This window comes from Lissotriton helveticus, chromosome 2_1 (assembly GCF_964261635.1).
Source record: "Lissotriton helveticus chromosome 2_1, aLisHel1.1, whole genome shotgun sequence".
NCBI classification, from domain to species: Eukaryota; Metazoa; Chordata; class Amphibia; order Caudata; family Salamandridae; genus Lissotriton; species Lissotriton helveticus.
Window position 1 is genome coordinate 1,341,296,972 of NC_136059.1, and position 27,311 is coordinate 1,341,324,282.

The window sequence follows — 27,311 nt, forward strand, 5'->3', positions numbered from 1 at the left end:
AGGTAATGTTTTGTGAGGGTGCAGTTGTAATCTTGGTCATTATGGGATATTTTTCTTATCTTCAATGCATAGTAGCTTAGAGAAGGCAGTTCGCCATTTGGCCACGTTTCTAGTGAAAAATATAAGGTCATTAATTAGAACGCCTTTAGTCAAGTTGAAGGAGGGGTCAAGGAACAGAGTATCAGGGTTTTTTCTTAGTACGTTGTGTTTGAGGGTTTTGGTAGCATTTCTAGAGAGATTGGAGGGGAATAGACTAGAGTAGGAGTTATTTCCTTCAAGTATCATAGATATTTCTGCCATGGTGAGGAGGTGGGTCTGTGTGCAGCTCTGATCTGAGGTAGTTCAGGAGGCGAACTTCAGGAGGCAGGCATTGGGAGTGAAGGGTAGGTAATGAGGTAGACCGGAATAGAAGGCGTACAGTGGGTGGTCTTAGAAGAGATTATCTGTGAGAGATTTCTTATGGGGTGCTAATAATGTTACAAAGGTAAGCCCGTAGCATTAGTAGGATAGGTGTTATTTCAAACACACTGCCCCAATGTAGGCATAAGCAGTCGGAGCCCGTGTAATTTTGATTGTTCTGGGAGGAAAGACCAGTGTGCTCAACCTACAGTGGAGATGCTAGGGATATATTTTCCAGAGGGAATTAGGGTAAATGCTTCGCATAATTGTCTGAGGTACAAGATTAGGTTAGGTGCCTATTTGTAGGTGGTAGCAGAAGGTGTCTTCATAGTCTTTCTAGCTTTTGCTGTGCAGTCCTCTTTTTTTTATGGCCCATTTGTATACTGGGTGGTTGGAAGAGGAGTGGGCTGTGGGAAAATGGCCTCAGGGATCACCCTTTCCTTAATGTCCAGGGGGTCAGAGCGAAAGAGCCTTCAAGTGAAGCTTGGAGGTGTCAGTTGATGAGGGAGAGGCCCCAGGCGGCCCGAACGAAGAAGAAAGCAAAGAAAAGGGCCCTGCAGTTCCGGGGCTGAGGGAGGAAGACAGGCTAATCAGATCGAGTGAGCCTTCGACGTTAATAGCCCTGAGGCTCCGGAATTGATGGATGGGGTGGGCGGAGCAAACGAGCAAAAGAGAGAGCCTTCAGCGAGGCTCTGTGGCTCCGGTGCTGAGGGACGAGGGCGGGCGGCCAAGATGACGAAGCCTTCACTTAAGGCTTTGTGGGACCGGTATGGGGTACGCTGCCGCCAGGCTGCATGTCCTCAGACGAAGAAGAAAATGGAGGCGGAACTCACCACTGCGTCGCATCTTGTGTTGCTTTAATTCGGCAACCTCAGCAGGGGGTCGAAAAATGAAGGTTGGGTCACCGTTGTGTAGAGATTGAACGTTTGTCAAGATCAAGGGTGAGGGTGCGCCTGTCATGCTGCTCTCGACCGTACTCAAGACGGGAGATCAGACTGCGGTTCCTGCATGGAAGGAGATTGGTGACTGTGTTCCCACCTGGCAAAGGTAGGAAGGACCGATCTAGCTCTAGGCAAGGCATATGGGTACCTTGAGTTGTCCCAATGCAGCAGCAGTTGATCAGCGGGGTCCTTCAGTCCCGGTCTGCTTTATAGTGGCGGGGGATCACCACCAAAAGGATCTGAGGATGAACTTCGTCCTGGGGTAGGCACACCTCGGATGAGATTTGTCACAGCGATGAAATCCGGGGGTAAGTGCTCCAGGAATGTTCAAGTGGTGGGGCTCGGTGGGAGGGCTTTGGGGATCCGGGGCAAACAGAGATTTTTACTCATCATAGTAATCTACAGCCTCAAGAGCTCCTTCTCATCCGGCGACCATCTTACAGATAAAATTACTACTAAATAAAACAAAGCAGTTTTAACCCTGCTTTGTTTTATTCACCCAACCCATTTGAAAATGATTGTCTCATGCCTACAAAGATAGGATCCTTTCTTTGTAGACACAATAAGACACCCAAATACAAACATGGAGTACCTTTTTATGAAGTTTTCGTTTCAGGAGTAAACATACTTTGGGTTTTCAGAGAAATTATATTTTAGAAAGGGTGAGCTAAAGTAAGAAGGATCGGGAGGCCAGTGGCATAGGAAGACCTTTTGCCTTCCGTGGCAGTCCCTGTGTTTGCTGCCCCGCAATGGCCGCAGGTAAGAGTACACAGGGATGGGATTTGGGTGCTGGCGATCCCTACGTTTGCTGCCCGCGACAGCCGCAGGTAAGAACGGGGGTGACAGCCCCCAAAACTCATGCCGCCAGGGGCAGCCCTCCCCTTGCTACGCCACTGTTGGAGACAGTCCAGGACAGAGTCCAATTAAGGATAACAAAGTATCAACATGAATAAAAGATTTGGTAGGAAGCAGTGGTAAACCCAATTCGAAAGAACACAGCAATTCCATGGACCAACCTCTCCAACCTCCGACCCATCTCCCTCCTACCCCTTCTCAGTAAGATGACCGAGAGACACGTAAACACGCACTTGTCCAAGTACATCGAGGCAGCGGAGGGCCTAGATCTTTCTCAATCTGGATTTAGGCCCAATCACAGCACAGAATCTGCCCTCCTCTCAGTGAGTGATACCATCAAGATGTCACTGGATGGAGGAGATTCAATGATTCTAGTGCTGTTAGATTTATCCGCTGTCTTCGACACTGTGTCTCATGAGATACTCCTCAATCGTCTGAGGGAGAGGGGAATAGAAGGTGTGGCCCTTTCATGGCTAGAAAGTTTTCTTTCGAATCGACAACAAGAGGTAAGATTGGGCTCCCATTATTCTATCTCAAGGGAGCTCTCCAAGGGAGTGCCACAGGGCTCATGCCTAAGCCCCACACTATTCAATGTGTACGTGGCCCCCTTGGCGCATATTGTAAGATCTCATGGGTTTACCCCTGTGTCATACGCTGACGACACTCAGCTTTTGTTCCCTTTTAAAACCCTAACGCCCGCAGTACAAAAATCTTTTGCGGACGGAATGAGGGCAATATCTCACTGGATGGCCATTAACCGCCTCCAGTGCAATGTAGGCAAGACTAATGCTGTTTGGGGAGGCCACTCTCCTGTGGTCCCCGGATTGGTGGCCTCCGGATTTAGGACCAACACCAAGCCCTAAACAGATCGTCAAAAATCTTGCTGTGCGTTTAGACAAAACCCTTCTGTTTAAAGAACACACTAATCAAGTAGCAGGTTCCTGCTTTCAGGCCATTGGACTGCTTCGACGAGTCTTCCCATTTCTATCAGATTCTTATAGGAAGACTCTCGTCCAGGCCTTGATTATAAGCAGACTGGACTACTATAACTACTACAGAGACTACAGGTGGTCCAGAACACAGCTGCAAGACTAGTCCTCAACGCCCAGCCAAGATCTGCCTCTCTCCCCCTCTTGATAAAACTCCACTGGTTGCCAATCAGACAGCGTGTAAAATTTAAAATCTGCTGCACCATTCACAGATGTTTGTTTGGCAATGGACCTAAATATTTAAAAGAAATATTCAAACCCAGTCGTACTTTGCGCTCCAGCACTCAGCAACAACTTCAGGTTCCAAGGATAAAAAAAGTTAGGCAGGGAGGGCGAGCCCTGTCCTACAAAGGCCCCATCCTTTGGAACTCACTGCCCCCAGCTCTCAAAAATACTATCAATTTTCAATCCTTCAAGAAGTCCCTGAAAACTTTTTTATTCGTTGCCTGTTAGGACTCCCTCCCCTTCATATTACTGTTCAGAACTAGGTTCTAGCTTCTTGGTAAAGCGTGAGCGCGGAGATACCCCTTCGGGGATTGACTTCCAGCGCTATATAAGAATATAAATAAATAAATAAAATAAAGTGCAAACACTGCGATGCACCTTGTTAAGATTCAAATATGTACTCAACATATACAGTTCAAGACAAAAAGCAAAATGTGGAAACCAAGCATGCCAGCAGCACTAAACTTTAGTCTTCTAGTACTTGTGCAGCACCAGCCTGCGATTCTGAACTTACACTGCCCATGCTGATGGAAGACGGACCTGTGTGTTTGTGTTTGTGTTATATCCCATGCTAGCAGAGATGGGTGTAATGAGAGAGGCATGACACTTGGTGAGCTGTGTTATGGCAAATGTTTTGCTTCTGTTATGCATGTCAAGAATTTCAGAAGTGTGAGAGAAGTCACACTGTGCCTACACTCCTGATCAAGGTATCATCACATGGTGGGTGTATTACTCCATGGTGTCAGTCAAATGTCTTAGCATAGAAAGTCAGCATAGTTTTGTTTCATTTGGAGAACAGGACAGGATGGATCTTAGGTTCTAATTATTATTTTTTTGTCAGATGCAATCTAACTACCGAAAGACCAATCCACCCATCACCAATCTTAATATCCAATGAAGTCACTCAGTAAAACATACCTAAAAGAGGTGTGACAACAGAGTCTATATGACAACAGAGTCTATTTTTTTTATTTTATTTTTTTAAAACCTTTATTAGCAAAATTATGGGAGTACAGATTCTCGCCTACAACCCTTCGGGCCGGCCAGGAAAACATCACAAGGTATAACATAATACACAGCTCATCAGCTGACAACCAGGGGTCCGGCAGCCATGGTAGGAAGATCGTTAAGTTCCAAACAACAGGATACGAGCGGTTTCATTTTATAACATTCAAACAACAAAAGAAACAAGGCTGCACTCCGATCATTATGGTCGTTTCGTGTGTGGCAGGAGGAAGCGGTCAGGAAACAATAAGGGAGACAGGAGATGATTCAGGACAGGAAAATGAAAGGGAGGGGGGTACAGAACGGGAGCCCAGAGCCGGTAAAAATATCAATAAATCTGTACATGTGAGAGCCGGAGTGTACAGTCAAGGGGAACAAGGAGTATCGGGGGGATCAACGAAGGGGGGTTCACAGATGTCCCCACGGAATGCATTCCACTGGTTCCATATCCTACCCCACTTTTGGGGCCTGCCACGGGAAATGTAGACAATTTTCTCTCTGAACATGCACCAGTCCATGTTGTCTTCCCATCCGGAGACCAAGGGAGCCCTCTGAGACCCCCATAACTGCGCAATGTCCCTCTTTGCGATCATGTTGCCCAGAGTCACCCACTGAGTCTGAGCAACATTACAGTCGGTCGGTTCCCACACATTCAAGAGACAGCGCCTAGGTTCAGGTATCAGTCGAACATTCGTGACTTCATTCATCACTTCATGCACTCCCCTCCAGAAGGACTCAACCACCGGGCACTCCCATACAATATGAAGGAAAGTAGCAAGCATACCACAACCCCGCCGACACAGTCCATCACCAGAAAAACCCATACGCATCAGTCGAGGACCAGTGACATAGACACGGTGCAGGACTTTCAGCTGAACAAGTCTCAAGCGCGCCGGAATCGCGACCTCTTTAGGAGAGGACACCGCAGCCTGCCAATCCTCATCGTCTAGCTCCAGCCCATCGGCAGTCCAGGCGCCACGCAAATGGACCAGCAAGTCCGACCGAACATTAATGAGTTTTTTATAAATAAGAGAAATAGTGCTGTCTGGAACATGACCGTCCAGCACCCTATCCTCCAGGGGGGAACTCTCCGGAATATCAGAACCGGCCGGAAAAACCGACCCAACGGCGTGGCGAACCTGAAGATATCGAAAAGATTCCGAGTCATGCAGACCATACTCCTGCTGTAGTTCCGCAAAGGTCTTCACTCTATCCTTAACCCAAAGATCGCTCAATTTATTAATCCCGATGAGATCCCATCTATCGAACCCCTTTGACGTCCATAGTTCACCCAGCCTCTCCGCAGCAAATAAAGGGGTCGCCCTGGTAAGCCTATCTGTCCACCCGGTAGCCGCGGTCGCGCTGCTCCAAACCCGCACCGCCACTGCCGTGGGACCCGTCAAGTTCCTCCTAGCACTCCTAGAATAAAATGCCCTATAGTAATCCCCCCCAGGTAAAAGCCATCGGTCCATTTCAAAAGCCGGATTCGGGACAGGACCATACATAGCATGGTTCACGGCACTCAACTGGGATGCCCAATAGTATCGCCGTATGTCGGGTAACGCGATGCCCCCGTCATACCAGGGTAGCGTGAGTTTGGCCAATGCTATACGGGGCCGACCAGCCCATACCAGCTTCCTCTGGAGGCACTCTATTTCACGAAAATAGTTAGCCGGCACCAAATCTAGCGTGTTTTGGACGGCATACAAGAACCGGGGGAGGGACATCATTTTGAACAATGCCGCACGTCCCAAGGGGGATAGGGACAGATTACACCACGCCGCAACGTCCGACCGGAGCCGAGCGAGCGGAGGCAGTACATTCCGATCATAACGCAGCACAGGGTCAAGTGAAATATAAATCCCCAAATATTTAAAACCATCAGTGCAGACCGGGATCGGACATATTCGGGGCAGAGAAAGAGGGTCACCAGTAAGCGGAAAGATACAGGATTTAGACCAATTGATAACCAACCCGGAGTTGCGGCCAAAAGAGCGCAACACGTCAATGAGAACTCCCAGCGATTTGCGGGGGGACGTCAGATATAACAGGATGTCATCGGCATAGAGAGAGACTCGGTCTTCAAAATCCGGAGACCAACGAATACCTTTTAGAGAGGGTTCCCACCGAAGCCAGGCGGCCAGCGGTTCAAGCGCAAGCGCAAACAACAAAGGCGACAAAGGACAGCCCTGCCTCGTGCCACGCCCGAGGGCGAAGGGCGCCGAGGCTCTGCCATTAACCACCACCTGCGCAAGCGACTGTGCATACAGGAGTTTAACCCAGGTGATGAATTTAGGGCCAAAACCGAACTTGGCGAGGGTGGCCCACAAATACGGCCACTCAACCGTGTCAAAGGCCATCGAAGCATCGAGAGAAACCAAGATGGCCGGCTCACGAAGTGATCCCGCCCTCGCGATGACGCCATGCAGACGGCGAAGATTGAGAGCAGTATTGCGCTGGGGGATAAAACCGGACTGATCCGGGTGAACCAGTCCGCTGATCACCGTGACCAGTCGATTTGCCAGTATTTTTGCCAATATCTTTGGTTCAGCGTTCAGGAGGAAGATTGGACGATACGAAGAGCCACGCTCGCGGGGCTTACCATCTTTATGAATGACCACGATGGAAGCCAGCCTCTGGTCCCCGGGAAGAGAGCCAAGATCTCGCGAGGCCGCAAACATACGCAGCAAATACGGCGCCAGTTTGTCTGGACACAACTTATACAACTCAACCGGTATACCATTAGGGCCCGAAGCCTTCCCCGAACGAAGGGAGCGAATGGCAAGCGCAACCTCATCAGCGGAAAAATCAGCCTCCATTAACACCCCGTCAGACTCCGAGAGACTGGGCAGCGCAAGGTCGCGAAGTAACAAGCACGAGTCCTCCTCCGGGAGGCCCGAAACCGGGGCATATACGACCCGAAAATGCTGAGCAAACACCTCAACTATCTCCAACGGGTCCACGACTCGCACTCCATCATCTCTCTCAATCACTGGCACCACACGATTCAATCTTTCTCTCCTGTCCAGCCACGCAATCAACTTCCCGGCCTTATCACCCACATCATAAAGTCGCCCTTGCTGCACGCGATGCATCGCCTCAGCAGCAGCAGTCACAAGTGCCCTGTATTCAGTTTGCTTAAGAGCCAAAACATGCAGAAGTTCAGGCGTCACTCCAGCCTCCAATCGCCCCTCAAGCACCGCAATCTCAGATTCCAAACTCACCACCTCCTCTTGGTTGCGCCGTTTCTCATCGGCCACAAGGGACAAGGTCTGACCTCGGATCACCGTCTTATAGGCCTCCCACAATGAAACAGGGGAGGAGACAGACCCCTCATTTTCTGCAAAATAATAGTCCACACATTTGACCACCTCGGATCTGAGTCTAGGGTTCTGGAAATGCCACGGATTGATCGGGGCGATACGGCCCCCCGTCCCCAAACAGACGTCTAAGTGAAACCATATCGGGGAATGGTCCGAGATCCCCCTAGCCAAGTGTCTGATTTCACGCACCGAGGCCAACTGCACCATAGGCACGACAATATAATCAAGTCTCGAGAGACTTCCGTGAGCCCCCGAATGAAAGGTATACTGAAGTTGGCCAGGGTGCAGCTGCCTCCAACAATCGGCCAACCCAAAGGCATCAAGGAATTTCCCCAACCACAACTGCGATGCAGGGAGGAGCCGGGGGGGGCTACGATCACTCTCACCATTTGCCACTGAATTGAAGTCGCCGCCCAGCACAAGCAAGCCTTCGGGCAAGCCCAGAATGACCTCGCCCAAGTCAGCGAACGTAGTAGACTGCAGCCCAGGCGGAACATAAATAGACAGTATGGAGATTACTTTCCCCTCCCATCTCCCGGTAATGCCAGCATAGCGGCCCCTATCATCTAACAGTGTGGTATCCACCTCCAAGGGAAGGGAATGCTTGACCAGGATACCAGCCCCTCTCGATCCTGAGGTGAAGCCGGAGTGCGCCACCAAACGATAGCCTCTCCTGTGCAAAGCGTGGCACGTGTTGCCCACCAAATGGGTCTCCTGAAGCAGGACCACATCCGGGGAGCACCTCTTCAAATATTGCAGCACAATCCCACGTTTTATCCGGTCCCCAAGACCATTACCATTCCAGCTCAAAACCCTAAGCCCCCTACCCCCCATCCCTGAAGCAAACCGACCGCACTCCCCACCTCGAAACAGTCAAGTGAAAGCAAGTGATAAACAGAGCACAGCCTCGAAACAAACAAGAAGAGAAGGGCCCCCCCCACCCCCAAGGAACCCAATAATAACGAACCCTCCACCCTGCACCCCTGCGGTAGACCCGAAAAGCCACCCCAACTTGCAGTGTGCCTGTCGCCCCATTAAACTAACCTACAGAAAGAGAGAAAAAATCCCCAGAGGAGGAAGATCCCTCAGACCCCCCCCACGCCCCCGGGCATTCACATAATACTCAAAACACAGTCCAGCAGCCCCTGCGATGTAGTCCGGCGTGCCAACGTAGACTCACTGCTCCTGGTCCTCCACGCCTCCCTCAGCTCCTCTCGAGTCTTCCGGGCCCTCGGTATGCTGCGGTAAAGTGTCCAACCAGTCACTCACCACCTCAGGGCGGTCGAAGAAAAAGGCACGCTCAGCATGTTCGATTCTCAGGCGGGCCGGGAAAAGCATGGCATATTTCAGTCCCAGGTCCCTGAGGCGCCTCTTAACGCCCGTAAAGCCCATCCTCTGTTTCTGGACAGCTTGCGTGAAGTCCGGATAGAAACTAATCGAAGCGTTTTCAAATTTAATGGGCCCAGTAGTTCGCGATGCTTGCAGGATAGCGTCTCTATCGCGAAAGTTAAATAGTCTAGCTATAATAGGCCGTGGAGCGGCACCCAGATTCGGCTTGCCTCCCGGAACACGATGGGCCCTTTCGACCGCAAAGAATTTACTTAGGCCCTTCGCCGCAAGATGCTTCAACACAAGGTCCTCCACCAGGATATCAACAGGCATATCGGCAGAATTCTCCGGGACACCAACGATGCGGACGTTGTTGCGCCTGGCCCGGCCCTCAAAATCCTCCATCCGATTGGCAAACAGGTCACAAGTGGTCAGAAGATTACGGACCGTGGTCTGGAGGTCCGAGACATCCGTGGTCAGACTAGCGGTCTTAAGATCAAGAGACTTGACACGCTCGTTTGTTTTCCCAAGGTCCGCTCTGATGAGGGAAACATCAACCGCCACTGTGTCTATTTTAGCAGCCAGGGTTTCATACTGCTGGCCCATACTGGATTGAATATTCGCAATGGCGCCCATCACGTCCTTCAGAGTAGGCTCCTCGTCATCAGGAGCACCGTCCCCAGCTTCCTCCAGGGCACCACCCGATCCGCCCGGGGAGCCCTTAGGTCGAGTAAAGCGATCAATAGTCTGAGAGTGGGTGGCCCCCCCTCGGGACGAACCTTTTGCGCCGCGTCTCTCGACAACTGTCCTGCCCGTCATGACCGGGGAGAAACTCCAACTGGAAGTGCGAAACTCGGGCAAAACCACCTCCGTCGTGGCAGGCACCGAGTTGCGAGTGAAGAAGGGCACAGCACAAGCACTAGACTGGCAGTTGCAGAGGAAGAACTCCGATCGGGAAGTGGGCTGGCACAGGGAGCAGAAACGAAACCGAAAGCACACCAAGGGCAGAGGGCGTGGCCCACCAGCCGTTGTTGTTCGATTGCCACCTGGGTACCTCGGGGACTTGAGCCCCGGTTGGCAAACGTGGTAGGCCGCAAAGTTCAGGTCGCAGTAAGTTCAGCGTGCGACGGCCAAAACAAGTCACAAAAAGAGCGCTGGCATCAGCAGGGCGTCAATGAAAAACATCCGTCGTCAGAATCAGGATAGATGACAGGATAGTCGCTGGAGGTGGAAGGGGTCCCGGGAGCTCTTAGCTCACGCGTCCATCTTGGAATCGCGCGAAGCTCCTCCCAATAGTGTGTATGACAACAGAGTCTATTTGCTAGACAACCCCCACTCCATTGGCCACTTTTTCACTGCTGGACCTCTTTAGACTACACAAAAAAGTGCATGTTCACCTGACCCGACACTCAGGTGCCCCAAGCCATTTACACCACTGGGCATCAATACTCATTAATTCCAAAGTTCAAAGTAGAAAGTATTCTTTGAACTTCAAGATCCAAAAGCCCAGCTAGAGTCCCTCATTGATGCTTATAACAGCAGAGGCTTCGACTCCAACTCCTCTGCCACAGCCAAGAGGCACCCGAAATGATTTAATGACATCTGATTCAGACATAGATCAGTCCATCAGTTCCTGAGGGTAAAGTAGGATATTTCTCCTCAGCTTACCCAATTAATGCATGGCCTAACCCTCGCTGACCAAGATCCAGACACACGAGCAGTGTCTCAGACTAGAGACTTAACCCATCCAAAAACCCACCCAATTATCAATACGAGTTCCTGATTGCAGCACAATCAGAACCCTTTTGCACCACACGGTCACCTTTCCTAGCGAGAATAGGAGAGGGTGGCAGACAAAGACCAACTCATGACATACTGCCCTAGTTAACTTACTCAGGCTATGTTTACCTCCCAGCCCCTCTCTAAACAGGCAGTGAACAATCATGTACAGGTGATGACTATTTAGTGTGTGTCAAAAACACACACACTGCCATACTGATCCCAGGCACCGAAGGAGAACTACTTCGTGTATGGCTGTACTTCTTGTGAAAGAACATGATGCTGTCACTCATTGTGAAGTTAGTCAATGGTTGAAGTGGGCTTACCCATTTTCCCCGTGCTCCAGGAGGTAGAAGAAAATGTGAATGATAAACAACCAACTGCTGCAGAGTGCTGGCTGATATCACTATAAGTATATTATATAATTTCAGTACAATGCAAAAAACCTGGCCAACAGCCAGGCCTACAAACTAGGCAGGAATAGGTTGCAATGAGAAAGGATTTCAATGAATTGTGATGATTAAAATGTGCAAGGAGAGAATACAATAGTGGCAAGATGTCAGAGGAGTGAGTGATAAAGAATGTGAGCAAAGGTAGGTGGAACAAAATATTTAGTTTAAAAAAGAAAAATTATGCACCCCTGTGGTATTTAAACGACATCCTGTTTGAACACCTGATAAATTTATCAAAGCAGATCCCATCTCAGTGTTCGAAGACACCATTAAACAGCCATTGGTAAAATAAATATAAAAAACAAACAGTAATAGTACGCAGCAACTGCTTTAAACAATTTTGCTCTAGCATTCTTCAGCAACTCGAAAATATTTCTTAAGCTTGTTCCCTTCTACTCCATCCAACACAGCATTAGGGCTGTTTGTCTGCCACAGTGCTCAACCTCTCTGTATCACATCCAAGTTAGATACTCTCGATTTTTAAAGCCAAACATGGCTTAAGTCCCCCGATTTGTTTTTCCAATATCTCCCTTTTCCAAGTTTTAAACTTACATTTAGGTGCATTTTTCATCAGTGTTCATACCGTAGAAACATTGGTTGCTAAAAACAATGCTCTCCACCCGCACTGCCGAAATGACACACATTTAAAAGGCTCCAACAGTCACCTTAATTTAGGGTGACTACCTCCCTCTAGGTAATTACAATACTGTTTTCAGTACTAAACATGTGCATGGTCGCCTATGCATTCTGGGTTTTTAATCTTTTTTTTTGTTTCTATTTAACTAGGTAGACTAACCCACAAATAAATAATCACTTTTTTTGTATGCGAAGGCTAAGTAATCGAGACAGTGTCTGTAATGTCTAACGGGAGAGGCGGTCCCCTACCTTAATTCTAGCCAGAGTGAGAAGCTAAAGTGATTAGTTACCCAGGCGTAATGGCCACAAGCCATCAAGATGCACATTACGGTAAACAGCGATAGGGTTATTACACTACACAATAGTAATGTCGTGCTGACTGCCATTAAACTCAAACATTTAAAAAATGGGGTTTACCCAGTAATGGTCCTGGATCTGGGTGTAACATGATACAAAATACAGCGGTCCTAGACCTTATTTAGATAAGGTGTGAATCCTTAATCCATCTAGTTATGATTAGTCAATGAGTAGATGAGCTACGAAAACAATTAATTTATACAGCTCACAGTCCTTAGTTCATTATTCAAACGTCAATTGGACAAAATGCAACAAACCAAAACCTGATTCACCATGCAATGTATTTTCTTCGTTTTAGCTGGTGATAAATCAATTGCATTTATAATATTCTCAGACAGAGAAGATTGCTCCAAGGGGGAAATGTGCACAGGAGAATAGTGCTCAGTGTGAATCGGTGAGAAGGGAAAGTAAATAAGAATAATAAAAAGAAAGGCACTTTACATGTTTTACCACAATTGGACTGGTTGTAAATCCCCGTCCTAATAGGCCTAGCCACATTTATAATACATATAGTCGTATTTATATGGTTCGTACAGATATACGGCACGATATGGGTCACAACAAAAGGGGTCTAGGCCTTTCCAAGAGTGTGGACGTTTCGAGCCGGCTTGGGCATCAGGGGGAGTTTGAAAAGCTCGGATGTGCGGGTCTTCATCAGGACAGGGGCGGGGTGTGGGAGGACAACCTTGTTCAGAGGGGCTAAGTCACCTAAGAGGTAAAGGGTTGCGGTCAAGTTTGTTGCATAAAAACACAAGTAGAAAAGTTAAGCTCTAGCTGAGGGCGATGGCTTACCCTCCGAGTGGTGCGTGATGAGGAGGCCCTAATGGAGGTCCCGGTGGGGATGCATTAAAAGAAAGATTCGGATTCACACTATCAGTAACTACAACAGTTATTCACAACATTCATTACGAACAAAACAGTGCAAGGAATTGCCAATTAAAATTGAACAACCACGTATTGGAGATATCTAGATAGTCGTGATCAGTATATACAGTGAATACAGTGAATCATTATTACAAAATACTTCGAAGAGAATGTGTACTGCATGGAATTACAGATTCAATAAAACAAACACTTAAGTGAGATATGTACAACATATACAAATGAAGGTAATCAATACAGTATGCGACCACATAGTGTTACCGTGGGGTGTTGGTACAAGAGTGGCTACAGTAGGGCTATTTGCAATGCGGGGATTCACAGGAGCAACGATGCACTGCACTGCACTGGGGTTAAACAGGCATATCTAAGGCCATCTAAACAAGGTAGGTTTAGGAGTACACTAGAGTCCTACAGCTAGATTCATCAAAGTCCCGTTTTGCGAGTCTGTAATAGCGATTCATAAGGAATCGCTATTGCAGACTCGCAAAACGGGATTCATGTAGGAATCGCAATAGAATTTGCGATTCCCACTGATTCCTTATTTGCGATTAGCTAATTGCTAATCGCAAATAAGGAATAACTCCCCATTCATTCCTATGGGCCTAAAGGCCCATAGGAATGCATGGGGAGTCATTCCTTATTTGCGATTAGCAATTAGCTAATCGCAAATAAGATTGCGATTTCAAGGGTGCCAGGGTGTCCAAAGGACACCCTGTAGCACCCCTGAAATGTAATCTACATTGGTGTTGGGCACACACACGTCCAAAGGACATGTGTGTGAGTAACATGCAACTTAGAAAAATGCATTTAAATGCATTTTTCTAAGTTTTCGCTATTTACCACGAGGTTTGACCTCGCGGTAAATAGCGGCCCAAAATTGCGATTTTAAAATGGTTCATGAATTGCATTTAAGGAATCTTAAATAGAGATTCCTTAAATGCAATTCCTCGCAAATGTGCGAATTCTTTAATAGCGAATTTTGCATTTGGGATGATGAATCCCAAATGCAAAAATTGCACTCGCAAAGGGCAAGATTCTGAGAATCTTGTCCTTTGCGAGTGCAATTTAGCTTGATGAATCTGTTCCCTAGTGTCTTAAGGAAGGCTTGTGGTGCCTGGATAGTGAAAAAATGGGCGGATTCAGCCATTACTTAGGACAGTTACCTGTCTGCTTATTTCCTCAAATTCATTCAGGCCCGCGCAATGGTGTCGCATAAGATGAAAGGTGCAGGGCGCACCCTTGGTTGAACACTTCTCCAACTTTGAGCATAGGGCTGATAGCCTCAGATGGTGGGTAATAGAGAGGGTTAGACCCAACACCAGGGGTGGCAATTTCTCCAGTGTTTTGAGCAAACGTGAATGCAGGTGGATACACTCTCTCGACACCATTGCACGGGGCCTGAATGAATCTGAGGAAATAAGCAGACAGGTAGCTGCCCTAAGTAATGGCTGAATCCGCCCATTTTTTCACTATCCAGGCACCACAAGCCTTCCTTGAGACACTAGGGCTCTAGTGTACTCATAAACCCACCTTGTTTAGATGGCCTTAGATATATGCCTGTTTAACCCCAGTGCAGTGCATCGTTGCTCCTGTGAATCCCTGCATTGCAATTAGCCCTTCGGTAGCCACTCTTGTACATACACCCCACAGTAACACTATGTGGTCGCATACTGTATTGATTACCTTCATTTGTATATGTTGTACATATCTCACTTATGTGTTCGTTTTATTGAATCTGTAATTCCATTCAGTATACATTCTCTTCGAAGTATTTTGTAATAATGATTCACTGTATTCACTGATCACGACAATCTGGATATCTCCAATTAGTGATTGTTTTATTGAATTAGTGTTTTCATGCAGTATACATTCTCTGCAAAGTGTTTTGTAATAATTATTCACTGTATTCACTGTATATACTGATCACGACTATCTAGATATCTCCAATACGTGGTTGTTCAATTTTAATTGGCAATTCCTTGCACTGTTTTGTTCGTAATGAATATTGTGAATAACTGTTGTAGTTACTGATAGTGTGAATCCGAATCTTTCTTTTAATGCATCCCCACCGGGACCTGTGCCCGTTTATGCCTCCGCTAGTCTGTCATCCATGAAAGTCAGAGCGCTGTGGAGCACGTCCGCACACATACACACGCAGCGGCCGGCTTGATCTACGAGGCAGTTCGCTCTGCTCTCGTCAAACGCCCACACTGAGATTGAACGTGCACACTGACTTCTACAACTTTAGATAATGTGGCATCTGAGACCCATGGCTGGTCTCCTCTTTAACCTCTTTAACCCTTAGTTGCCCATACTCAGAGTGACTATTGTTCCTCTCCTTTTCAGTTGCCGAATTATCAGTCTTGATTCAGTCAAGGTTGAACACGATGCCTTTCTTCCCTACAGCGTGATTTAACCACATAAAGGTATGACTTGCGATTTCAGCTCAGTGGCTGTCTGTGGAAATTGGTGCATACTTGCCCTTTTTCCCTAGGGATACTGACCCCCTTTTGGTTAATTTTCTTTCCAGCTATCTCGTGCAATCACCGGCTGGGATTGCCCTGACGGTCACACCTTTGGTGTGCACCTTACCTACACTCCATTAGGGCCTCCTCATCACGCACCACTCGGAGGGTAAGCCATCGCCCTCAGCTAGAGCTTAACTTTTCTACTTGTGTTCTTATGCAACAAACCTGACCGCAACACTTTACCTCTTAAGTGACTTAGCCCCTCTGAACAAGGTTGTTCTCCCACACCCCGCCCCTGTCCTGATGAAGACCCGCACGGCCGAGGTTTACAAACTACCCCTGTGCCCCAAATCGGGTCGAAACGTCGAAGCACTTGGAACCCCTTTTGTTGTGACCCATATCGTGCCAAATATTCAATTGTGTATCTGTACGAACAAGATAAATACGACCATATGTTGAATAAATGTGGCTAGGCCTATTAGGACGGTGATTTCGAACCAGTCCAATTGTGATAAAACATGTAAAGTTCCTTTCTTTTTATTATTCCTATTTACTTTCCCTTCTCACCGATTCACCCTGAGCACTATTCTCCTACGCACGTACCCCCCTTGGAGCAACCTTCTCTGTCTGAGAATATTATAAATGCAATTGATTTATCACCAGCTAAAATGAAGACTAATAAATTGCATGGTGAATCAGGTTTTAGTTTGTTGCATTTTGTCCAATTGGCGTTTGAATAATGAACTAAGGACTGTGAGCTGTATAAATTAATTGTTTTCGTAGCTCATCTACTCATTGACTAATCATAACTAGATGGATTAATGATTCATACCTTATCTAAATATGGTCTAGGACCGCTGTATTTTGTGTCACTAACCTCAAAACAGCACACTAGTCAGTCGCCACTGCAGCTGATACAGCATGAGAACGTATCCATCCAATTAAATGTGTTCTCAGACCAGCAGAATAGCCACTAATGCGGCTGCTTCTAAAAAACGGGAAGCGGTTTGAGTGGTGTGGAAGTGCAAAAAACATGCAAATATATAACTTTGTCACACGTTTACAAAATGAAGGAGGACAGCATTTGTGACCTTCAACTCGGTATGCCATCCTTCCGAGATTACTAACTGGAGCGCTGTTAAAAAGGGGTTGACGGTTTTATGTTATATGTTGTAAGAGGTAAAACCAATAAAAAGATATTAAATAAAAAAAATAGTGGCGCCCGTCATTTACAGTCAGAAAACATCTGCATCGAGCACTATATAATAAGTTATGATAAATCACCATGTGGAGATAAAAAGAGGTGTTAAAGGAAATGATGTAGGAACAAATGTTCATTTGCGTTGGGCTTTTTTCTGAGCAAAAATACTAAAGCAATAATTTACACTTAAATTCAGGGGAGTTCTGCTCATAAGAAAAATACTGCTTTTCGGTTTTTACCTTATCGGTATGGGAGCATTAAAATGCCTTGCTGTACCTATTCCAATAGTTTGCTAAGTCATTTAGCTGGAGGCACAAGATAAGCTAATTGGAAAGGTTGATGTAGCCGCATATTTGCAGACAACCTAAACCTAGCAACTATCAGAATACCCACATGGAATAGGCTAAGAAAGCAGCCATACATCAATTGTGTGAATACCAAGATGCTTAAAAGGGAAAGAAATTAAGGTATTGTGTAGCATGCATAACTTTCAAATATTCTATTCTATTCAACACTTGTATACCCGTAGGCATCCCAGCATTTCTAGTGCGAGGCGAATGTTCCGACAGATCAGAAGGGGATATTCTGAAACAGCCAGTTTTTAAGTAGCTTAGGGAAGGAAAGTTCCTTCTTGGTTGATCTCAGAGAGATGGGGAAGGTGTTCCACAGCTTGGCCACGTTGAAATGTAAGGACCGCCATCCCCATCTTGATCTAACAGAGGAAATTTTAGCATAGAGAGCACCACAGGAGCATAGGGTTTTCAACGGAAGATAAGAGGAAATCAGGGGTCGAGAGATCAAAAGACCCGTTTTCAAGAAAGTCCTGTGGGAAATGCAGCGTGATTTAAATGTAATGTGTTTCACTACAGGGAGCCAAATGAAGGGATTTAGTGCTTTGGCAGGCGGAATGATGTTTAGGAACATTATAGAAAGTACGGGCAGCTGAATTCTGCAGCACTTGCAGTTTTCTAAGCCTAATTTTGGGGACCCCTAAGTAGAAAGTATTTCAATAGTCCAGGCAGGAAAGAATAAGAGCTTGGACCGCTAGCCTCTTGGAGAGGAAGGGGAAAAAACAGAGGATTTTCCTGACTATGCTGAGAATGCCTAAGCATGTTGTTGTAACTTTTGTTGCTTGGGAGTCCAGATTTAAGGCTGCATCCAGCCATACACCCAAGATGTCTAATAGCTGTTTTGGGAGCAGGCGGAGTGCCAAGGCATTTTGGCCAGCCCAAATCCATTAAAGGGTTGGGGCTGTTGCCCAGAATCAGGAGCTCTGTTTTGTTTCCATTCAATTTCAGACAAGAGGAGGCAACCTTCTCTACCCAAGTGAGGGTTGTGGTTCTGAGTGAGGGAGAAGATCAGTTGTGTATCGTCTGTAAGACACAATTGAGATCCCGAAAGATTGGACGATATCCACTAGTGACCTCGTGTACAAGTTAAACAGTGTACGGCTCAACGAGGAGCCCTGCGGAACACTGCAGCCGTACTGCCAATGCAGGTTAGGAAAGGTTCTATTATTTGGGTACATTTCCTATGTAATTCCAGGCTCACCTTCACAGCACTAATACATTAGCTCAGTCATTGCTTATCCAACCATTTGTCCATCTACAGCAACTATCATTCTTGGTCAATCAATTCTGACATCCCCTATGCCTCCTGTCACTGCCACTCTAGCTCGTCCAGCCTCATTCTCCATTACTTTATTGACTATTTTCTAGTTACTCCTCTTCATTAATTACTTCTTCCTTGTTCATGGCTAGGGGTGAATTTTAGCCTCTCCCAGGTGCTGCCAGTTCTCGGGTGACTGGTCCCTCCAGACCCCCCCAGCATCTTCAAGCAACTGTCTTCAATTCTACCCTCCGCATCTGCTTCTGACATTGTCGATGGGGACTTGGTAGCAGCCACTTAACAGCCACTCCTGTGTTGATGCTCAGCAACATGAACCTGCGCCTGGGTTCCGTCACTTTCATTCTGTAGGTGTGCCAGGTCTTCTGAGCCTCGCAGCTGAAAATTAATATCTGCAGGTAATCCCACTGCACCCTGTTCAGCCAAAGCACACGGAACACTGGGCAATTCGTCGTTGGCATAGAGTGCAAAAAAGCACACCTCTTCCAAAACAAATCCGCTTTCAAAAACACCGTTAACGAAATGTGTAAAACAAAATCCAATAACTAAACACAAATGTCCTTCAGTTATGATTGGACAGGTGAATTTCTCAACACAAGATGGATCTGCTCGAACACCACGAGGGATGCCACGCTGCAGTGAGAGGCTACGCGGGATATTCCAGCTTTATTTAAATGTGAGCTGAGAGAGAATGAAAATCGCGAACAAATAAAATCTTAACACTGTAAAAACGAGACAAACGTGATGTAACCCCAGAGGTATTTTAGAAAACGTCTTCTTCTCTTTCTTCCTCACTACTTTGCAGCGTACATTAACAATTTGGTTCACAGCATGCACAATACAAAATGGATACCTCCTTATGTGTGTTGAGACCCTTAAAGTGACAGTAAATGTCAAAGATCGTGAACCTCTATATTGGAGTCCATGCCATACCACTCCGAGCGCACCAGATCTCGTCTCAGATCAGATGACCCACAGTGCAGATCTACTGGATTTAAGTGAAAGATCGTATTCTAAGCTTGTTTTCAATCCTTACATTATTAATCTTAAATAAATTACAAAGGTTTGCCACTAGGCGTTAGAGAGACCTTTTCTCGCATTTTAATTAATTCGCAATTTAATTATTAGAAGGTGCTGCTATGGAACTGTTAGTCTCTCTCGCATGGCCTGGCATATACCCTGATCTGTCAACAGACCGAGAGACAGACACCCATGATGCTGACTGCGGCATGTACTTAAAGCAGCTGAAGTCTGCACTTGCAAGTGCACTCATTGTTCGCTTGAACCACTCACCTGCGAACTTAACTGGGATATTGATGATGTTTTTGAAGCATGGTATAAAATGATAACATGTCACTGTACTGGTGTATCTGCTCTTGAAATAGACAGACGTTCATACGCTTTTTTGCTATTTGTGTAGCAGAACGCACATGTACAGTACTGTGTAAATGATAATATGCCACCTTTGAGAGAATACGTGGGAGCATATAGCATTCTTGCACTAGTAAATGCTCAGGCGGTGTGACTTTCAATCAGTGAAGAAACACGTCAGTGCTTTATTTGTAAAGGAAAGAGCTGGTGCCCAAAGCCCTATTCAGAAGCCTGCGGTTGACGCTATTAAATGTCAACGAGCAGTATATCAAGGATATGCAGCCTTGAACCCAGCTCAGGCCCCTTTAGTGCACTGCATGTCCCTTTACTTTATCTCACTCTTGTAGATTTGTGCTTTCCCCCCTTTGTATGTTTTTTTTCGCTCTCATGCTCTCGAGAAATGTCTGAAGAGAAAATATAAGTGCCTGTCCCCGAAAATGAGCGCAGGTGTGCTCGACCGGCAACCATGGGCTCAAATTAAGCACTGGAAACATCTCTTGGAACTTTCTCCCATTATAGAGGGCTATTTTTTCTACACACCTGCCCCAAATAATATCTGATTAAAGTTCTTACTTGGTTTCAAAACATGGAATTTTTTCAAAGAGAACAAAATACAAAGGAAAATAACAGCAATTGCAAACCGGTACCATAAGACCATCTTCTAAAGTGGAAGTTAGCCTAGGGTGCTAAAGCTAGAACAGCAGATAAGCTGTAAAGAAGCTCCATATTTAATCCGGGCCTCCTGCCAACAACTACAACACACTTTTTGGAGCCAGGTATTCTCTTTCACTTAAGACCACCATCAGCCATAATCAAGTTATACAATAATGTATCCCACACCTTTCTGCACACACATAAAATGTCCCTGACAGAGAACCTCCTGTCTTAAGTGGTTAGTGTCTCAATCTGTAACTTGTCAGGTATTCTGCACTAAGACCACAAAAGGGTACCAATCGGTTTACATGCATAACATGAAATAAAATGGAATGTGATAACATCAAAAATGAATATCCTAACAGACGAAGTAGAAGCTCAATTCTACACAACTATAGTGTACCTCCTCAATCCATTCAGGTGATCTTTGGAAGCCTTAAACAATACTTGGTTAACCTCCCAGCTTGTCACTCTAAGATCACTTGAGGTTACATCTCTGAAAAAAAAGTCTAGATCCCTCCTTGTATACTTCAAGAGTCAGCACACATATTAAAAAATGCCAAAAAAGGGTGAAAAATGTTGTCATAAGAAATTTCCAAAGACTATTGAGGTTGACAAACACACAATCACAAACATCTTAAAAAACAAATCTCACAAGGTTATTCACTTTTGATAAGACAGATGTATTCCTCAAAACAAGATGGAACTGTTCCAACACCTTTAGGAATTCCACACTACAATGTGAGGCAATGCAGGATGTTCCATTAAAATCAACAGCTCAACCAAGTAGAAGCTCATATTCTCACTAAAAAAACAGATTCAGGAGAATAACTTTACAGGAAGCATTCCACATAATAAAAATCTCTAATAACCAATGGGCAAAATGCTTGACGCTCTGTTTACTCTACAATCTTTCATTAAAATCACAATCAGCATATGCACCAAGTGTGTTCCAAGACAATAAAAAAGTCAGGTTTTGAAGGTTTGCACAGTAAACTCAAGCCAATGAAAGTCAGCAGATCCTTCTGAACACAACATTTAACCATCACTGCCAAATCACAGATCAACGGAGGATCTCACCAGCCCAACACCTCTGCCAAAAGAATCCTCCAGTATATGCCCCGTACTCAACATTTGGCTAGCTCTCCACCATGGCTTTACCAGCTGAAATGCTCCTACAATATATAAGCCTTAGTTGTGAAAGTGTAATTGTTAAACATCCAGTCGGTACCTACACACCCACCATGAACCACTCAGCTAAATGGTAAAGCTCCTCCAAACACACAACATGATAATCAAGTAGGCAACTTGATTAGGCCATCAACAGAACCTCTATCATCAAAGAATACTATACACAGTCTACCAGCAGGATTAAGCTACCAGATACATACTAGACGGGGTTCATTCGAATTCAGTCACGGAACATTTCACTGGTATCACAAATTAGTGACTGGTAACCATCACCTCTTCACTGATAATGGTGGTCACAGAAATATAAATTGATGATGGCTTTGCCACTATGTTCATCAACTTAATTCCTCCAGGTTTCAAATTGATCTTTAAAAATAGAGAGACCAAAAAGAAGGAACCCCAGAAAATTTTTAGGGGTTCAACACATACAGCGGGACAAATGCTGAATCATTTTTTTCTACCTATAACATATCACATGACAGCATGTTCATTGAATCAAAGATAAGGTCAGGCTAGTCACTGATTAACCATTACACAGTGAACCCAAGGTTATCAGCATTATCCGGTGAATCAACACCACAAATATCAATTCCCACCCAACCTCTGAAAGATCTGAATAAGGCAGAATTCTGTGAACACTAAGCAGCAATAGAAATAACAAATTGCGACAACATGGATTCAAATGTACAGAATGCAAAGATTGCATTCTTTTAGTCCATCAAAAATGTGCAACCCCAAAGATGTCATCAAAGCTTTCAACAATTGTTTAACCTAGAACTTCTTATGCTAAAAAGACAACCAGGAGCGGTCAAACGTCATTGGTGAAAATCCCAGTTTTAGGCTCATTAATCCAGTTACAAGAGGAGTCTACCAAAAAGCCATACAGAAAAAGAAAAATTCCTGTTCTGCCAAATCAAAGGTATTTTTAGCAGCTACCAGAAATTGACCAACCTGAATCCATACCAAACAATCCTTGCTCAACACCACAGACTGGTTACATTTGTTTGTAACCAAAAATAACAAATTAAGGACCCATATCTTAAACCACCTTCAATTTTCTCATTACCCATCCCCATAAACCCACTTCATTACACACATTCCCTTCCTTCAACCATGTGTCGGAGGAGGAGTAAATGAGAGCATCTGACAAGGCACATGCACTAAGTAGGTACGTGGATTCCTGTCCCACAAGTTGCAAGGATCAAGCCTTAATCATTATAATTGCCTATTTTATCACTCTGATCAAATCCTCGTTTTCATAATCCTCAATATTGAGCAAACTAAAACAGGCAATACTTTCTCCACCACTTAAGAAACTCACTGCAAACCCCCAAGTAATGGTCAACCATCTCCCGATTTCTAGTTTGCCTTAACCTAGCAAAATCCTGAAAAGAGTAGTAACAAATCAACTAAAATGCCGCATTAAGAAAAGCGTATTCTATAACCAGGCTTACATATATCAAAAGAAACTCAAACGTCCTTAGAGGACATTTAGGACATCTGACAGCAGGCTGCTTTTATTCTCTTGGACTCCTGCTGCTTATGACCTGGATGACCATGACATTCTGCTGCACAGACTGAAAGTGTGTTCATCATTGAAGACACTCTAGAAGACATCAGTTAATTCCTTCATGATCGTATTTAAGATTGCATGAGTGCTTCTGAATCCACATCCAGCATTTCTCTAGGTGGAGTACCTTAAGGCTCTGCTCTATCTGATCTCTTTTTTTTTTTTAAACGAATCCATGCAGCGTCTGTTTCAGCTTCTAGACTAGTACAAGATCCAATTCAAGGCATAGGCTTTAACCCAAGTATACATCAGCCAGAAGAGAAGAATAATTAAGAGGGATACAATAGCCCCACTAACTCCCTAGACCATATAAATAATGCATGAGAGTTTGGCGGATCAAAAATGGAAAACATGATCTTAAGAGATCATTGATGCCACATGTTTGCTATGCCAATCAGTGTCCAGTTTATGACATGCACCTCTCCCTCACTATGCAAAAAATAAAGGAACCTTGGGATCATCTCTAATGCAAACCTGAATGTTGTGGTTAAGGAGGTCAATATGCAACTATCCTTACTCTGTAAAATCCCCTCTCCTGCAATCCTGCCCCATAATCAATCTTACAAGGCTTGTGTTGAGACAGCTACACTGCTGTAATATAATCTAATCAAGCCTATCCAATCAAGCCTATCCAATCAACTAACGTACAGCATATAGAGACTACAAATCAAGGCATCAACCTGCACAAATCTGACTATACCAAACCATCCCATAAAACACTATTTATGCTACAGCTTACTGCTAGGAATACATTCAAACCATTCTGCATTTCTTACAAGAGGCCTTGTGGAGAATGCCGAATGTTTTCAATTTATTTCTAGCAGCAACTGGTGATGCTAAGCAAACATTGCTTGGGTGGATTTATTTTTAATGTTGGACCCACACAACACCCACTGAAGAAATATTTGCTTAGCATCATTTATACTGATCCAACATTCCCCCTTCAACCAGCAGAATCAAGATTGACATTTCCTTGGGGAATTGGGTCCAAAACTAACCTCCACATGAGAAAACTATTAAAAGCCAGTTTTCTTAGGAAAGCTTTCCCTCCAAGGTCGCTTTAAGTGGTTGCTCCTTTACTGCTGTATGCGCTAATGCCTAAACGTCATTGTAAAATGACAAGGTGGCACTTTACAAATCACCTAACTAAATAAATTGAACGTTCATGACTAACTCCAAGGTGATATAACACCCACCCAGGCCTGTAAGTTTATCAAATTAGTCCTCTCTGAGCAGTGAATTACATAAAGCATTACACTAGAAGCACTGGCCAAAAAGTTGATGTACCAGTTGACAAAAGGGGTGAGACTTACCTCTATAGGCTCAGACGGTATCTTAAGCTTGGGCAGCTTTGCCTTGGCACTTGCTTTCAAATTAGTAATGTTTCCGTAAGATTGTTCATGATAGTCATCAGTGAGTGGTTTCAGTTCTGGAGATTTGTTGGGCGCCTGGTCTGGGCCATCCATTGGTCTAACGTATGCTGTGGGTTTTTGTTGAACAGCATTTGTTTTAGAAGGCAGGGGTGCAGGAAAGTTTTGGGAGGAAGGCTGGGTGGACATTGCTACATTAGCAGTAGACCCAGCATTGTCCCTTCCTTCAATGTCGTTTGACTCCATAGCGGGAGGAGTTTTTGTTGAATGAGAGTAGACATTCCCACGACTTTTACTGTTCTGGATCCGGGAACGTACGTGCTGGCTGGAATGTATAGGGGATAGCGGCTCAATAGGGGAAGATAGAGAGGAAAGCAATGGAGACAGTTTGGAAGGGGAATACGATTCCTCTTCGCTACAACTATTGCCATCTACATGACGATCATTTTTTCTGTAGTTGTGGCTGCTTCGGTCATCTTGTTCACAGTGACTTTGTACTTGGCTCCGATTCTGGCTTCGCGACTGGTTGTAATTTTTGTTATACAAACTAGAGGCATGTTCTTTCCCAGGATGAGCTTTTCGGTGTTGTCCAGATCCATTTCCTGAAGTGGGAACGCAGGTGGGAGGTCCCATGGGCTGGTGGAATGGGAGCCGTGACATGCTGTCACGCTTTTCAGAAAGGACCGTTCGGTCAGACTTTGGCAAAAGGGTCAGTGGAGCAGTGCTTTTGGGAATTCCAAAGAGACTCTGATGGGCTTTGGTGCTGATGAGCTCTTTCACCTCTTCGTAGTTACCCAACATGCTCTGAATTCGACTAGACAATTCGTCACCTTTTTTTGTCTAAAAGGAAACAAAAAAAATGATCAATTGTAGCTTTTTTATATACCTCTACACCTCTACACTTCATCAATGGCACAATGGATCTAGCTATATAACATGAGATGACTGCACTGCACCACACACACTCAGCTTTTGTTAGCGAGTTAAATGGTGAAGGCAGCTAGTCGTAGGTATGCATATTTGGTCGGGCGGGGGGAGGCCAGGGATGTCATCATTTAAACTGGTCTAAGTAGGAAAATAATTCCAAGATTATATAATGTCACTATTTATTACAATATTTTGGTCCACCATATATAAAGTGTGCATTCGTTTAGCAGGTGCCACATCCACAGATAAAAGAGTTTAAACAGGATGAAAGAACATTGAAAACAAATATGTCTTCCAGATGTTTTACAATATACATATTTGAACATAATATATATTAAAACGTCAATAATTATTATCACCAGTTTTTCCTGTTAGAGTGCATCTGCCTCTGGGAGGTACGTGGCAGCCTGGCAACCTAACATTTAAAGATACATTTTGAGCATTTCCCCTTGGGTCTTTGGCCAGTTCCTGGGAGAATAAAACTACACATCCTCCAGGCAACATGAAAGGAATCGCATAGAAGCAGAAGAGGGAGCAACATGGTGTGTTTTTGAAGAGTAGGACTGTAATGGAAACAATTACAAGACAATACCCATCACCAAGGAAGTACCAAACCAGAGCAGCTAACCATCATAGCAATACGGTAACACCACACCACGCACAAGGCTGCACACACATTTATTTAGAAAAAGAAGAGAAATAAAAACAAAAAAGTGGGCAACGTGAGAATCCGCAGTACAGAGTGAACTGACTACTGACCATCCCCATGGGGTAACCACCGTGGTGGCATAATTATTTACAGGAACCCATATACGACGGGTATATCGTCTAGAGTGACCAGATTTAGATGAGAAAGGTTTATTACAGTAAAAGGAACAGGAAGTAGCAAAAATAACCTTGCCCTTTTAAGGTCAAGCATAAGCATTCACTGACCTCTTGCCTAAAAGCCATGAACGAAATACCCAGCAACCAAGCTTGGACAAAGCTGTCTTTTTACCACATACATAATACACTATAAAGGGTATGACACATTCAAAACAGTCTCCCGCCGAATACGAAAACACCACATTGGAAAGGCAGCTATTCTCCATCCATGGGCAATGGCACTGGACCACGCCCGCTTCGTTAACGATCATCTCCAGACAGTAAAGGGCACTCATCTACGAAAGTGCTACTAGACAATATAAATGGGGAATACGCTCCATACTGATGCTTCTAGCTAGACAGAAATCATAAAATACCAAGCTAACAGAAAAAAATTAACGTGAAATTCGAAAGCCTGTAACAACCAGGGAGGCAAACACAGAGGGAGCAGATCCAGAGAATATAGAATTCATCACATACCCGTCAAAGCTGAATAAAGAAAAGCAGGTGTCTCATGCGATAGGAAATATGAAATGAAATTGACCCATGCCTGAAATAAACAGCTCAGAACAAAGATGATGTGCTATAAAAATATAGCCCTCATGCTTCAGTCGTGCCCAACATATTCCATTTACTAGAGGTATAGGTTATAAAATCACAGAACAGCATCCTCGCTGTTGTTTTTAAACAAATACAAGCACGCCTTCCAAAGGCAATGGTCAGAATTATCCATAGACGCGGGTAAATATCCAAAGAGAACAACACAATTTAAGACAGTACATGAACCTCGGGGAAAGCTTGAAGACCGAATTATTTACTGGTAGAGCGCAAAGAGGGGATGGGAAATCCAAGAGGAAATCCGCCTAGAATCAAATACACATGCAGCGGGTCAGGTAA

The 27,311-nt window shown here is 45.1% G+C and overlaps 1 protein-coding gene across 7 annotated transcripts in view; it reads right to left on the reverse strand.

Annotated features, from left to right (window-relative positions):
- The window catches only part of AFF1 (ALF transcription elongation factor 1), a 1,572,806-nt gene that overhangs the window by 252,494 nt on the left and 1,293,001 nt on the right, over window positions 1-27,311 (reverse strand). For all 7 annotated transcript variants that reach the window (XM_078676276.1, XM_078676278.1, XM_078676273.1 and 4 more), the window contains one exon: window positions 24,567-25,463. In XM_078676276.1, coding sequence (XP_078532402.1) covers window positions 24,567-25,463 — 897 coding nt within the window. The remainder of the gene's footprint in view (window positions 1-24,566; window positions 25,464-27,311) is intronic.